The 14,832-nt window shown below is 54.2% G+C and overlaps 1 protein-coding gene across 1 annotated transcript; it reads right to left on the bottom strand.

The window, feature by feature from the left end:
• Window positions 1-8,329: 8,329 nt before the first annotated feature.
• Window positions 8,330-12,542, bottom strand: LOC311423468 (green-sensitive opsin; the record flags this gene model as incomplete). Its single annotated transcript, XM_084497474.1, has 5 exons — window positions 8,330-8,461; window positions 8,652-8,891; window positions 9,020-9,185; window positions 10,292-10,460; window positions 12,182-12,542. The coding sequence occupies 5 exons, from the start codon at window positions 12,540-12,542 to the stop codon at window positions 8,330-8,332; spliced, it is 1,068 nt and encodes a 355-aa protein (XP_084353600.1).
• Window positions 12,543-14,832: the final 2,290 nt, after the last annotated feature.

Here is a 14,832-nt window from a genome sequence, read left to right on the forward strand (position 1 = left end):
TGCTTGCTGCTGGGGGTACCCTGATCCCAAACCACAGCTGGGGCTGGAGGTGGCAGTGAGCTCTCCTGCTCCTTTTTCAGGACATGGGTGATGGAGACACTGGCAGGGAAGAACAGAGTGGGTGCTGATGCTCTGCAGTGCCGGTAAGGAGGGTGCACATTGATCTCCAGGGTTGCAGCCTGCCCCTAGGATGCCCTGCTAAAAACCCCTATAGTCCCAAGCTTGCTGCTCCGACCACTTTGCCTGTTTCCTTGCAGACCACCACGGCCAGGGATGGCGCAAGGTGTCTGTCCCACTGCGGTGCTCAAGCTGCATGTCCATGGGGTTTGGTGGCCAGCGTGCAGTGGCATTTCCTTAGTCTGACAAACTGAGCCTTGTCCTGGGTGTCCCCAGCAGCTGCAGGAAAAAAGTTGGGAGCAAAAGGAGGTACAGAGGAGAAACCCAGCAAGGGACCAGCTGGTGGCTGGGTCAGTCTGCCAGCCCCGTGGTTTGTTTTCACTTGTGCATCTCAGCTGAGGATGGAAACTTGGGTGATCTCAGCAGGACAATGATTGTGATTTTTGCACGGGGTGTTTTTGGATGCCAGCCACAGCAGCAGCCCTGCTCAGGCATGCATGCAGGAGCTGCTCAGCAAGGCAAAGCAGGGGACAAATCCTGGCCCTGGGACGTCTCTTTGCAGCACCACATGGCATGAAATGTGTTTAGGAGTTGCCTCTGGGCAGGGACTGTGGGTAAACAAGCTGTCACACATGCTGCCACGTCCTGGGCAGAGAGCTCTCCGTAGCAGAGATGCAAAAGCGCCTGCGGAGCTGTGCTGATGCCAAGTGACACCCGTGGGGGTCCCCGCTGCAAGGACATTCCTGTCTGGCTGAAACTCGTACAGATTGCCCTGTGCCCCGAGGTCTGCAGCTCACTTCTTCACGCTGCTTCTGTGTTTGGGGCTTTTTGTTTGCTTTATGTTGCCTGAGCACAGCAAATCACACTGTGGTGGGAGGTGGGAGCTGCTCTCCTGTCCTACTCTGTGCCCCCAGCAGAAGGGAGATGCGTGGGCTGGGAGCTCAGTGCACCCTGGTTTTGGAGAAGGAGGCTGTTTGGGTGCAGTGTGACAAAGCCCTGTCCCCTGCCACCAGCCTCTGTGTGACCTGGAGCCCCTGAGCTGGATGTGGCTGCTCCAGTGCAGTGTGGGCTCTCTGCTTATAGCCCCACTCAGTGAAGCCTTTCCCTTTGTGCTCTCTGGTTTCTCCCCATGCTCGAAGCCTTCTGCAGGGTGGCAGAGGTGTTTCATCTTTCCCGACACAATGTGATTTTCTGCCATCAGCGCTTTTCCAGCAGCAGCCACCTGCACCACAGCTGCTCCTGAGCAGAAAGCAGGCTGCACCAGGAGCCTGCTCTCGCTGCTGACCAAGGAGCAAATCACTCCCGTGATGGGCTTCCCACCGCGACCAAACCTTTCTGCTCTGCCTGCAACACCTTAATGAGATGTTAAGCACAGTTTATCCTTATTCCCTTCCTGCATTAACTCTCATGCCCACTCTTAGATGCACAGGGGGACCTGGGACGAGCCCCACTGCACCCTGCAGCACCAGGGTCCCCTCAGGACTGGGGCAGAGCAGCTGGAGAGGGAACAAGCCCCAATCCCACCTTCCCTGATGAACTATATCATGGGGTTCCCTGTGCAAAGCTGCAGACACCCAAGGAAAAGGTTTTTTCCTGTCCTGAGCACTGTTGCAGCAAGGCTTTGGTGCTGCCCTGTGCCCTTTGCATCCCACCTGGTTCAGTCCCGCTGCTTATTCCCCATAGAAATGAGGATTTCAGTTCATCACGTCTGCCCGGTGGGCAGCGAGCTGCCAAGCAAGGGAGAGGGAGCCTGCAGCAGCCAGCCGGAGAGCTGGGAGAAAGTGCTAGGTAATAGAGGTATTTATTATAGGAGGAAGGAAATTTATATGCTATTCCTGCTTCTTCAGCTTTCAGTCATTGCCAAGGGGAGAGGAGGAGTGGGCAGCTTGTGCAGGAAATAGCCAGAAGTCTGTTTTCTGCCCATTTGTCAGTCTGATGAACAAGAAAAATATAGGTGGCCTTGATAAAGGAGAAAGAGAGAGTCTGGAGGAGGCTGGTGTGTGCCTCCATGGCCGTTCAAAGCCATGAGCAGCCCTGGGTTCACAGGGCAGCTGCCCTGCACTGGGGCCAGACCCCAAGGCTGGAACCATCCCGGTGGGGTCCTCCCCCCATGCTGGGGCAGAAAGCTGTGAGCATGGGGCGAGGGCAGGGGCAAAGAGGGCTGCAGGAGGTGGGAGAAGGGCAGAAAGGGCTTGTGGAGGGAGCTCATGGGCTGCGGAGGGGACAGGCTGGAGGAGAAGCCTGGGTAAGGATGGTGTTGGTGCCTGGAGCTGTCACCACAAGGCTGCACATCTCCCCTTGGTGAGGCTCTGCCTGTTAGTTTATCTGAAGTGCTTGGCATCTACCAGAGAAAAGCACTAGGGAGTGAAAAACCCACCAAGTATTAAGTGCTAATAATTCCCCGCTTTTATTTGCGGTTATCCACCTACATGAAAGAGGCTGGGTTTTTGCTGACACTTTCTTGCTGGGAATTGAATGCTGCCTGAATCATCCATCCAGGGCCATTTGCTCATAAAAGTAAGGAATTGCTGTTTGAATCTTTTTATTCCTGCTAACGTGACACATGCAGCAGTGACGAATCTGGAGAGCCGTTGTGCAGGCTGGGATGTCCGTGCAGGCACGTAGCAGGAACGTGGGTGCTTGTGCACCCTCCTGGGGGTGCAGATGCTGCCCAGGTCTATTTGGGCTCAGCCTCGTGGAGGAGAAGCTTCTGGGGCCATTTCTGGGGAAATCAGGGCCCTACCAGGCTGTACCTGCAGCTTTTCCAAGAAGCTCCTTGAAGCAGCCTGAGGGGCATCTTCTCCCCCTGGGTACCAGGGTCTGTGCATCTCAGAGCAGGGCTGGAGTGGGATTTTCACCCCCCAGCCCTGTGAATGTGACAGCACACAGGGGAGGACGGATTTTTATTATTTTTTTTTTAATCTTGATGCTTCCAGAGCTGCTGGCTTGGCTGGACAATGAAATGCTTTTCCTTTGGCAGAGATAAATAGGTAAAGCCATACCCTCCGGCATCCTGGCTGCTGCTTCTGTGCTCAGATGTGATAAATTCATCCCGGGAGAGACCTGAGACAGCCCGGCCCGAGGGGGCTCAGCCCGGGGCAGGATGAGTGCTGTGCACTGTGGCACTGGGCCAGGTCCTGCTCTCCAGCCCCGCAGCCTCATGCCTGTCCCTGCCAGAGCCGAAACCTCCCTCAGCTGTGAGGATGTCTCCAAATTAGGGACGTTATTAACTACAAGCTGCTTTTCCCCCGACTGCTGCTTGCACAAACGATAACTGATTTAAAATGAATTGAGCCAATTACTGCAGTTTTTCCTAAAACAGATGATGGCAATCCTCTGGTAAGAAGGAGCAATCCCAGCTGCAGCGTGGATAAGAGTTAGACACTGAAATGCCCTTTGGGCCTGAATTTCCAGCTGTCTCGGTTTTCTGGTCTACGTCTAGCTGCTTTTCCTCAATCGCATGTGAATTTAGGCAGCAGCAGCCAGGGGCTGCTGACTGGGCTAAGCCACCGCAGGCTGCAGAAGGTGACAGTGTCTGCTCTCTGTGCAATTATTTGCTAGGAATGAGCGATGCTGCAATGATCCTTGCTGTTCGCAAGCAAGCAGTGCCTGAAAATATTGATGTAGTTATGGAAAAGCAGAAAGAAATAACACCTGAATTATTTTTATTCAGCCTTGAGGATGGGTTGGGGGATTTGGCATGGCAGTTCCTTGGTGCTTGTGCATGGGGAGGTTCCTGTGTGGGAAAGGTGGGGTGTCCATGGGCTCCAAAAGGGTACCTCCTGCCCCAGGTTATTTAACCAAGTGCTTATTTCATAGCTACAAGCGCCTGGTGTGCTGGTTTCATATCCTATCTGCACACAAAGTTCATCAAACTTTAAAGAACAAAAACCTGCCACTGGATGTCTTGTCCTTGCCACGCAAGGTGCTTCGGTGAAAAGGAAACCTAATGAAGATGAATTCGAGCTTAACTGTGTGCAAATGAGTTAAGGAATCTTGAAATCAGCTTCCCATTTGTCTGCCTTTCCAAAGCCTGGGAAATACTGATTTGTGCCAGTGCATCGTGTTCCCAACAGAAAGAGCAAGGAGGGACACGGGTGCCTCCAGGACGGGGACAGGTCGGATCCTGCACTGCCTCTGCACCAGCTCAGTTTGCCACAAACTCTGAGCCATTGGCAGTTTGGGCTTTGGCATGCAAACACAGCAGGTCCCCAGCTTGTTGCTGTAGCTGTTGTGTTCCCCGGTTTGGCTGCAGCCCCCCACCCCAGGATTCCCTCTCCTCGGGGCACCTCCTGGGTCCCAGCCCCCAGCATAGCCCCGTTCTTGCAGCCCACCTGGAAAGCCTTTGGCACAGAGACTGGATGAGCTGCTGCAAAATCAGTGAGTGATTAAAACCCCTTTGGGCAATGCACACAACTGTACTGTTTTATTATATTGCCGTCTGAGCAGTAAAAATACACAGATAAACACATCTAAACCAATCTGAAACATGGGGTCAGGAATCTGGGCTCCTGCTGCTCCTCCTTTTAATCTCCTCTTAAGTGATATATCTTCTGATTGCTTTTGTCAGCTCTTTAAATTTAATAACTGAAATAACCATCTTTTCCTATTGTTCACTTATTTATAAGTGCGGGATCAATAAAGAATATCTTTAAAAGCCCCTGGATTTGAAAAATGAGGGGTGCATGGCCTGGAAGGCAGCTGTGAGGAAATTATGACTTTGCACTTCCAACAGTGTTCAAAATAAGGTGGGAGAAGAAAAAAAGGAAAGCTCCCTTCAGTGAGATGCTTTCAGTAACCAAAAAAAACAGAATCGATGAGGCTTTAATTTGTAGTCACAGATTGCCTGGTTGCTGCACTTCTGCCCTGTCCCTGCATGGGCCAAATTGTGTGGTTTTGGGGAAAGTGGGGCTGCTGCTTGGCTGCCTGGAGTTCTTGAAGGGGGTTGCTAAAGGGGAGGTGAGCGTCATTAACCACTGCTGTGGGGCTGCTCTCCTGGGGTGGGTTTATCCATTTATTCCCCATCTTCAGTCTCTTCCCTGAGGGAAGCAGCTCCTCCTTTGCCTCGTGGATGATTGCAGGCTGCCTGCACCTCTGAGCACGTCGCCAGCACTGCTCATGCAACCTGTGCAGGCAGCACCCACCTCGAGAAGGCTCCTTGCATTGGGATGGATGCAGCAAGGAGGTAAAACTATTCTAAAAAGGAATTCCCTCTGAGAAGCATCCCTGAGACTGCAGGGGCAGGCCAGGTGCTTGTGACCTCTGCTGGCTTTACAGAGTTTAAAAAAAAAAAAAAAAAAAAAAAACTTTTTGCAAAGGTTTTGCACATCTGGCGAGGCAGCTGGCTGGGGGTGGCCAGAAGGGATTGCTGCAAGCATCTGCTGCTGCCTGGCCAGCTGCAGCATCATGAGCAGAGACAGCACAGGGCTGGGGCACTCTGTTCCTTCCCTCTCCTGCAAAGTCCCCAGCCCACCTCCGACAGGATCCCTGGCGCCATGTGCTGCTGCTCTCCCCCTCCAGGGCCTGCTGCAGTGCTGTTGGTTCTGCTGGCATCGCTGCATCGCAGCAAAAGCCAAGCAGCCTTTGTAACTGCAATATTGTACAAGAAGAAAAAAGAGAGAGGGGTCTGCAGCTTAGCACAGTGTTGTGTTTCGGGGGGGGGAAAGGGGGAAGGAGGGTTATGGAGGGCTGCATTCCCACAATATATTGCACTTTAAAGTCCATGGGGTGGGATAAGTGATGCCAATGGGGCTTCTTTGCTTCCTTTGTACACCGTGTGTTCAGTCACCTGCTGTAAAACAGCCCCGGTGCTTCCACTCCTCGGCTTCAAAGAACAGAAGGAAAAGGGCTTGGTGCTCTGGCAGTGCAGGGAAGGAGGCTCCTGAGACCCGGGGAGAAGGGAGGACGAGCCATGAATTATTCAGCGTGGCTGTCGGTGTGAGAGCAGAACTGAGACCCACTCCAGCAGTGACCCCAGCATCAGGCTCTGGCCAGGAGCCCTGAATTTGGGCGATGCAGCCTCAGTCCTGCTGGGAGCAGAGGCACGAGGGAGCCCGGGGAGCTGGGGCTGGGGGCTTCTGTCCCTGCATCCCTGCCCTGGGGGCAAGCCTGGGGGCAAACTTCCCATCGGCTTTGGTTGCTTTGGCCCAAAAGAGGAGGAAAAATGGCTGAGAAGGGGCACGTGTGTGCTGAAAGGAGGGGGGTGGCTGCAGGTGAGAGCCCCAGTAGTGAACGTGGCTGGGATTGCCCTCCAGCCGGCTCGGTAACAAATTCCCTGACACAGGGAACAATTTTTCCCTGACTCTGCCAGTTCCTTAACACTGCCGACTCTAAGGGCCCCGTGGGGAGGGGAACTTGCACTCTGCAAAAAGCTCTCTGCTGCAGCTTTATTTAAGGCTATGTGGTGGACGCCGAGATATTAAAGGCCAAAAAAAAGCCACTATAATGGATGGTGCTAGGCTGGGCAGCGAGCACCTCTGCCCCTGTGGCCATGATACAACAGCCACAGCAGCTGCCCTGTGCCTTTTCCCTGTCTCTTTTTGCTCCTAACCCCTTTTGGTGCTTCAGCTGATGGGGCTGTTACCTCACTGGGGACAGTCACTGGTCTCACCTCTGTGATCTGTGCTTGATTATTCCCAGGTCCCCTTTTCCTGGCTTTTGAGGCAGCCCTGGGCTGGTCTCTAACAGCAGCGTGGCGTTTTCTCAGCTGGACATCAGCGTCTTGTCGACACGGCCCAAGAGAAAGGAAAAGGACTGAGCGTCTTTATTTTTCTCTGTGCTGCTTCTGTTTATTTCTTACTTTTTAATCCCTACTTCTCATCTGTAGAAGTCCTTGTGCTGACACGATGTTATTTATTTATAAAATATGTACAGGAAGGTGCTTGGGTACCGGTCCCACCCTCCAAGGCTGGCCGTGCTTGTCCAACCAGCAGGAGCGAAGGTGAAAGACGATTTCTGTGCCTTGGAGCTGGGAGAAGGAGGAGAAGGAAAGGGCTGAGAAAGATAGAGACTTCAAAGTATGTGAGCAAATATTTACAGGTTCCAAGACACACACACAAAAAAAAAATATATCTACAGTGTTGTCTTGGGGATACAGGGAGTCAGGCTTGAAGTAGAGCCTGCTCACAGCTCCATTTGTTATATTGATTTATAAAGACTACGGGTATTGATTTCTGCTGGCTGTGCTGTCAGCAGGGTGCGCAGCCCCGGTGAGACCCAGGCTCGGGTGCTGGCAAGGGGCAGCCGAGACCACTCCAGCCACAGATTTGTGCTGCTGGGGATTTTGCAGCGGTGCTGTCATTGTTTATGCTTAGTTTTTTGCAAATGAGGGCTGAATGCTTCTGAGGCACTCCCTTGAGCACCAGGGAGAGGAGGATGCTAGCAGGGAGCGTGTTTCTGAGCGGATGGGAGGCAAATATTCTTCTTCAGGGTTTCCCACTGGCTGCTGCTGTTTTAACGTGATGTGAACTAAGCTGAGGTCTTTGCTGGCACTTGGGGCAAGTAGGGAGCATTCCCAAAAACTGACCAGCTCCCGGGAGCTGGGGATGGGATGTGGATTTTGGTGCCTGCAGAGGTGCTACAGAGGCTGCAGAGCAGGGGATGGAAATGGTGCTGTGGAGTGGATCTGCTTGTGAAGCCACAGCGAGAGAAGCATCCACCCTCCTTGCTGCCACCCTGCAGCTCTGCACGAGCACATGGAGGCCATGAGGAAAGGTTTTGCATGCAAATCCTGGGGCAAGAGATGCTTTAAAGCAGATTTCCCTCCTGGACCAGTAGGTGTCATGAAAGGACACCCCCCTACCCCAAACAGCCTGGAGCTTGCTCTTTCCCCCGTGCTGTTGCACCCCAGCTCTGGTTGCAGACTGGCTGCCCAGTATGGGATTAGCACAGCATCGATGTGCAGGGAGTGAGGTGCTCCAGGGCTGGTGTTTGCAGGGGGCAGGATGCTGCTTGCACCTGGGGGTGCCCTGGTGCTGGACTGCAGCAGCATGGAAGGGCTCAGTGTGCCAGGTTGGTACCCATGGGGACAAGGGGAAGCCGTGGCAGTGTGCACAAGGCTGCTTTGCCAGGCAGGAGCGCAGAGCTCTGCAGGACGGCAGGAGGGGGCTGCTGGTGTGCAAGGGAGTGACTGCGTGGGATCAGGTTGTGGGTGTGAGGGTGTCTGTCTTGGTCCCCGAGCTCGGTGGTCACCCCAGTTCAAACTGTCCATGGTCTATGCAGGTGAAACTTGGCTGGAGGAGACGGAGGAGACCTCGGTCTTGCTCTGGGATACAGCGGAGGAGACATCTTCGTCCCCAAAGGGGTTCTTGCCGCAGCAGATTGTGGTGATCATGCAGTTACGGAACTGAAGGGGGGAGACAAAAGGAGAACAATGGCACCCGAGGGCAGCAGCGGTGAGCTGTGAGACTGAGAGCCCTGAGCTTGCTGCTCCCCTGGGCTGAGATGCAACTGGGGAGGACCAAGGTGCCCACAGTGACACTGGGTGTACTGGGAAGCCCCAGGCAGGGGAGAAGCTGTGCCCTGGGACGTCTCACCTGCTTGTTCATGAGGACATAGATGATGGGGTTGTAGAGGGAAGAGCTCTTGGAGAAGAAGGCAGGCACTGACATGAGCGTGGCGGTGAAGTCTGCTCCCTTGTTGGTGAAGATCCAGAACGCCACCACGGCGTAGGGCGTCCAGGCCAGCATGAAGCCCAGCACCATCAGGATCACCATCCGTGTCACCTCCTTCTCTGCCTTCTGCGTGGTGGCCGACTCCTGCTGCTGCGCAGCTGCCTGCGGGTGAGGGGCAGTGAGGGGCAGCCCCCAACTTTCCCCCTCCTCAGCATCACCTCCCCTCTCCTGCCCGTGCTGCCCCCCCGGTGCCCATTCACCCCTCCGTGTGCCCCCACCCCGGCTGTTACCTCTCGGACTTTGCAAATGAGGCGCCCGTAGGAGAAGAAAATGACCACGACCGGGATGATGAAGTGGATGATGAACATGTAGAGGACGTAGGACTCGTTGTGGTAGTCGGGGTTGTGGGTGTAGTAGTCTGGGCCGCAGGAGCACTGCATCCCCTCAGGCATGTATCTGCCAGCGAGAAAGGTTAGGACCATCACCAGGACCCTCCCCGGGACAACAGGAGGGGTTCAGCCTGGGGACTGGATTCCCCAAAGAAGGGGGGATGCTCCCAGAGTGGCACGTGTCTGGGGGGAGCTGCTCCCCAGCTTCTTCTCTGCACCCTGTGCCCCTGGCCTAGCTGGCTCTGCAGCACAGCTCCCGTGGGACCAGCAGCCTGCAGCACCGCTCACACCGTGCCGACACGTTGCGCTCGGGTGCATAGCATCGTTTTGTTGTGACACTGCTTCCTCCCACGGGCAGCGGGCTATTTATTTCCTTCCTACGTGGCTGAGCACTTGCCTGCCAGGAGCCACCTGCTCTCTCCCTCTGCAGATGGAGGCAAGCTGAGCAGGAACGAGAGCTGCTGGCTCGGTGGGTCTGAGCTCTGGAAGGCTTGGTCCCTGACACTGTGTCGGGCAATGGGATGCACAGCTCACATCCTGGGTGCAATACAGGTCAGGCTGGGTGGGAAGCCAAGGACCTGCCTGGCCCTGAATCTTTATCCAAAGCCAGAGAGGAGCTGTGTGCCCATGCCGTGTTTTAGGGGGATGATGGAGGGACTTTGTTGCTCCAAAGCCACCTCCTGCCTGTGCCCAAAGAGGTGATAGGGGCTTGTTATGACCTAGGGGTGGCAGCTAGGGTTGGAGCTGCAGCTCTAGGGAAATCACCTCTGTCTCACTCCTCCTTTTCACTGCTTGATGTTCTGGGTGGGCTTCGGCTGATGCATCAGCTCCTGGCAGGGGCTGTGGGTGAGTGCAAGAGCCAGGACTGAAATTCACTGCAGTGCTGGGAGCAGAACAGATGGGTTTGCAGGAGAACATGGCAGGGATGCTGGTAAAGGTTCTGCAGGGCTCCCAGCAGCCACGCTACAGCAGCAGCACATGAGCAAGGCCACGCTTGCTCCCCAGAGCAACCTTGTCTGTGGGGCTGGTTGCTCAAACACCCTTTATGATCTGCAGAGAGAAATGAGACCTTCACGGCACAGGTGGGACGAGCCATGCCTAGCAAAGCCATTCTTTCCCTGCAGGGTGTAAAGGGCAATTGCAGCTGGAGATGCCGAGCATCCCCCGACTTACCTGGACCAGCCGAAGAGGGGAGGTGCAGCACAGGAGAAGGCCATTATCCAGGTGAAAGCGATGCCCATCATGGCGTGGGTCGCGGAGAAGCGGAAGTTTCCCATGGGCTTGCAGACGACGATGTAGCGTTCGATGGCCAGGACCACCAGGGACCACAGGGCAACCTGGCCTGCGGGAGGGAGGGAGGAAGGGAAGGAGGGTGTGCAGTGGTGGTGAGATCTCCTCTGAGCTTGTGCTTCCCTTCGTGGTCACAGCGAAGAGCAGCGGGGATAGAGGGGTGGGGGATCAGCAAGGGATAACCCGCATCCCATGCAGCAGCTGAGAACCTCTCTCAGACATATAAAAGGTCTGGGAGCTGAGGAAGCATCTGCATTGTGCTGGGATGCTGGTGATGGAGGAGGGGAATGTTGTGTTTTTTCATTATTTAAAAAAAAAAGGCAAACAGGGAGTAAGGGTGCAAGGAAGCATAGTTTCCGGCAACAATGCCAGATGCATTCAGACCTGTTGATGCCTTTAAATGTGCGTTTCAGGAGTCTTCTGCCAGTGCTGGATCGGGGGGGAGGCATGTGGGGGAGGCTGTGTGGGTGAGCGTGCATGCACATGTATTTATAAGGGATAATTAAACTTCAGGGGATTGGGAGCGTTTAGTCGGTGCTGTAAGCCTGCTAATGCCCCCAGCTGTGATAATCTGCTGATAACTACACCCTGTGCTAGGATTCACTGGAGACCTGCTGCTCAGTGACTGCTTCCTATCAAACTTTCTTCCCTGTGCTCAGGAGCCACTGCTTGCTTTAGTAGATAGGAAACCTGGAAGGGCGAATAATGTTGCTGGAAAACCCCTAGGCTCACTCAATTGGAAACGCTGCAGACCCACAGGGTCTTCCGATCCTAAGCCATTCCCTGGTCTGTGGCTTGGATCAGGATGCTTAGCTTTGTTTTTGCCTAGCAGAAGATCCTTCTTTTGTTGAGATCCACATCATAGCAGGAAATACCCCGCCTGGGGGAAAAAATTAAAGTCTTTGCAGTGGTTGTGAGTGTCTGCAGCAAGGATTAGCGGCTGCCAGATAAATCGCAAAATGTAGTGTGGGCCTGGCTGTCTGCGGGGGTTTGGGTGTAAAATGGATTTTCCCTGCTCTGCAGGGGGGCTTTCTGCAGGGTGAAGCATTAGCAGTGTTTGCATCCCTGAGAAAAGGAAGCTCCCAAAGGCACCCAAACTGGGTGCAACTGGGGCAGAGCTGAGCAGTTGCTACAAAGTCTGGAATCCTCCTTCCCCTCCATGTTGCTGCTCTTCTCTTCTGGTTAAGAGCTGCCACAGCTTCCTTTTGCTCCAGGATGAGCTGTGGCCCCACTCCTCATCTTGCTCTCCTCCTCTCCATGCCCATGCCCCTTCTGCAGGTTCCCTCTCCTTTCCTGGGATGTCTCTTCCATCTCTGAACCCTCCCAAATGCTTCACCTTGTTCCAAAAAGGGAAGCCTTTTGGTAAAGATGCTTGGCACTGACTCAAAGACACCGCATCTACATCCCCAGCAGGTCTTTGCTAGTTGCATGACCTTGACGCGAGACCCCTGAATGCGCCCTGGGCAGCTCGGCCAAATGACCCCAGGCCTGATCCTGCAAACCAGGATCCCTTCCCAGGCCTGCTCGTTTCCTTGCCCTGCTAGTGGTGAGGTGGCTGCATCTTGGCATCAAGATCAAACTTGCATAAATCTCTTTTCCTCCCCATCTTCAAGCCGCAGGGAAGAAGCATCTTGCATGAGGAGCCCTGTGCCAGTGGGACCATCCCAACAGCACCACAAAGGCATGGAGTTGGGCTCCTAAGGCCCTGAAGAAGCAAAATCACCCGCTGCCAAGCCTGGCCTCAGACCCAGGCTCCCACCCCGCAGCCCTTACCTCCCAGCGTGGCGAAGAAGCCCTCCACAGCACAGCCAACAGGGCCGAAGACGAAGTATCCATTCCAGGCCGTGTAGAAGGTGACCGTGAAGCCAAAACAGGCCATGAAGAGGTCAGCCACCGCCAGGTTGACCAGGATGTAGTTGAGCGGCTGCCGGAGCTTCTTGTGTTTGAAGGTGACCAGGAGGGTGAGGAGGTTGATGGGCAGACCGGTGGAGATGAGGAAGAAGATGTAGCAGCACACAAGGCGGTATTTCCAGGGCTCGGCTAGGTAATACTGGGGGTACTCGAAGGGGCTTCGCACCACCCCTGTCTTGTTGGACATAGGCACGTAAAAATTGATACCTTCCGTCCCATTCATCCTGCCAGTATTATGGCAGCTGCTGTGCTTTTAAGGTTACTTTTAAAGCAAATGTTCTTTTTTTTTTTTTTCTTTTTTTAATTAATTTTGTTTCAACCCTGATTACAAAATAAAAGGGGGGGGGGGAGCCCCAACCCAATGTTTAAAAAATAAAAAATAAATAAAAGACCCCTCCCCTCACTCCAAAACTGAATTAAGTGCTAAGAACAACAGTAAATCCCAAGGGAAGGAGAGGTGGTGCGCTGGCCCCGCACCACATCGAGGGCTGGCGGTGCCGAGGGAGGTTTTATACCCTTGGTCTTCCTTGAGGGAGTGCGGGGGGAGGCCGGATTAGGGGCTAGGCTAAGTTTGTATGACAAGGGCAACAGGATTGAGAGGGGCTGATGGTTTAAGAACCCTCTAAGCAGCCAGTTGGCCCCAAAACCTGCATTAAAGCGTATTAATTTCCATTAAGTGTTTAATATTGTTTAAGGAGTTGGGGGAAGGAAGGGAAGGGCTTGGGGAGCCCTTTGGAAGAGGGGTGAAGGCAGGAGAAGAGATGGTGAGTTGGGGAGCAGTTTCTTTGGGTGACCAATGGGGGAAATGGGTCTGTGTTTGAGTCTGTGGTGGACCATAGCCTTTGGGGAGTCCCTGGGTGGTTGAGGGACTCCATCGGAGCCTTGGGGGCCCAAGGGGTGCCCAGCCCTGCTCCGCCATCCTCAGGCAGATCACTGGGAGAGCAGCAGACAGAGTTTGGCCGTGCTGTGCTTCCCGTGCCTGGTTCAACGTGGGCACTGCATGTTTTGGGCCCGTGTCCCTGTCACAGGGCAAAACCAGGTTCTGCTGATGTGGGTCAGGGCCACCTGCATGCATGGCACTGAGCAAAGGCAGGAGGGGAAGCTGCTTCCATCCCAAAGGCTGCAAGTTTGGTAAAAAGAGCATTTGGGGGACAGGTTGGCTGTGTTGCATCCTGGCTGTGCTAGAGTGAAAAGAGCTAAATTTCCTCCTCTGTCTTGCCTCCTCTCCTGGCTGGAGGATATATTTTGTTCGGCTGACCCTCCAAGGACCTCCGGTAGGAGTACACCATCCAGCATCTCCCATCCGTGCCTCTTCCCAGTCCCAGGGAGCTGGACACCAATCTGGGTTGGGGCTTTGCAAGGATTGGCAGGGCTTAGGGAGGATCCCTGGCCACAGCTCTGAAACCAGCCTGACGGTGCTGCTGTTTGCTGGAGAAGCAGAACCTCAGCTCCCTGGGGGGGAAAGGAAACTTTGGTGATGCTGTCATCCTCAGTTCCCTCCAGAGATGGTGCAGAGAGACCAGCACCAGCCTGTAGCCACACTGGGATGGAAGTTCCTGGTCTCTTGGTGCTCATCTTAAGGTGTGGGACCTCTATCCCAGTGCACGCAAGATTGTGAAACCCTTCTCAGCAGCATCGGTGCTAGCTTGGAGCACCAGAGCTCCATCCTGGACAAGCTCTTCCTTCTGGGTCAGGGGTACTCCTTCTCCAAGAGACCTGCCTAAGGCGCCTTAGCGAAGCTCTTCCATTAATCTCTGACATCTGGTGGCGTTAATGGCCCTGATCTGTTAATGCCGTAAGCTGCTAGCCTCTTTCCCACAGCTGCCCTCCACCAAGGCAAGGTGGATGGAAAAACTCAATGCTGTCCTGCTGGAGGAATGAGGTCTCCTGCTATTCTGCAGTCTCTCAGAGCTAGAGGGCAGGAGCGGAAGGCTAAGGGGTGTGGGTGGGATGAATGATGTCCTAATCGCTGGCCCACTGATCCATCTGCACAGGTCTGAAAGGAGCAGAAGTAGGACATGGCAAGAGTAAGTGGGTCACAGCAGCCTCAGGTGCCCTGGGATAAGCAATGCCCATGGGATGTCCGTGCCTCTCAGAGCGATCTCCCTGCATGTCCTGTGGAACCACCGGGTGTGGAGTTCCCAGCCCAGATCTTTTCAAGACTTTCCACAAGGCTTTCCTTGAGGAGAAGGCTTCTGTGGGCAGAACTCCCTTGGCCCTACATCTCAAAACTTTCCCCAGAGCTGTTTCGTGCCTTTCCTGTCCATAGTCAGGCTTCTGGATGTACAAAAGCTAAGCGTGTTTTTGCAGAATTAGTTGAGTACTAAAAGAGAAAGTTAATACACATAAAGAGGCATGTGCAGATGTGCTTCTCAATTCCATTGTGGAATCTTTCATGGTGCAAGACAACTCCTTTCACCTAAAAGATATTACTATGCCTGTCCACCTTCATAAGACTTGGACCCTGGTGCCAGTGCCAGCAGCATCTGAAAGCTCTGGTGTGTCTCCAGGGC

This window comes from Aythya ferina (assembly GCF_964211825.1).
Source record: "Aythya ferina genome assembly, chromosome: 25".
Classification (NCBI taxonomy): domain Eukaryota; kingdom Metazoa; phylum Chordata; class Aves; order Anseriformes; family Anatidae; genus Aythya; species Aythya ferina.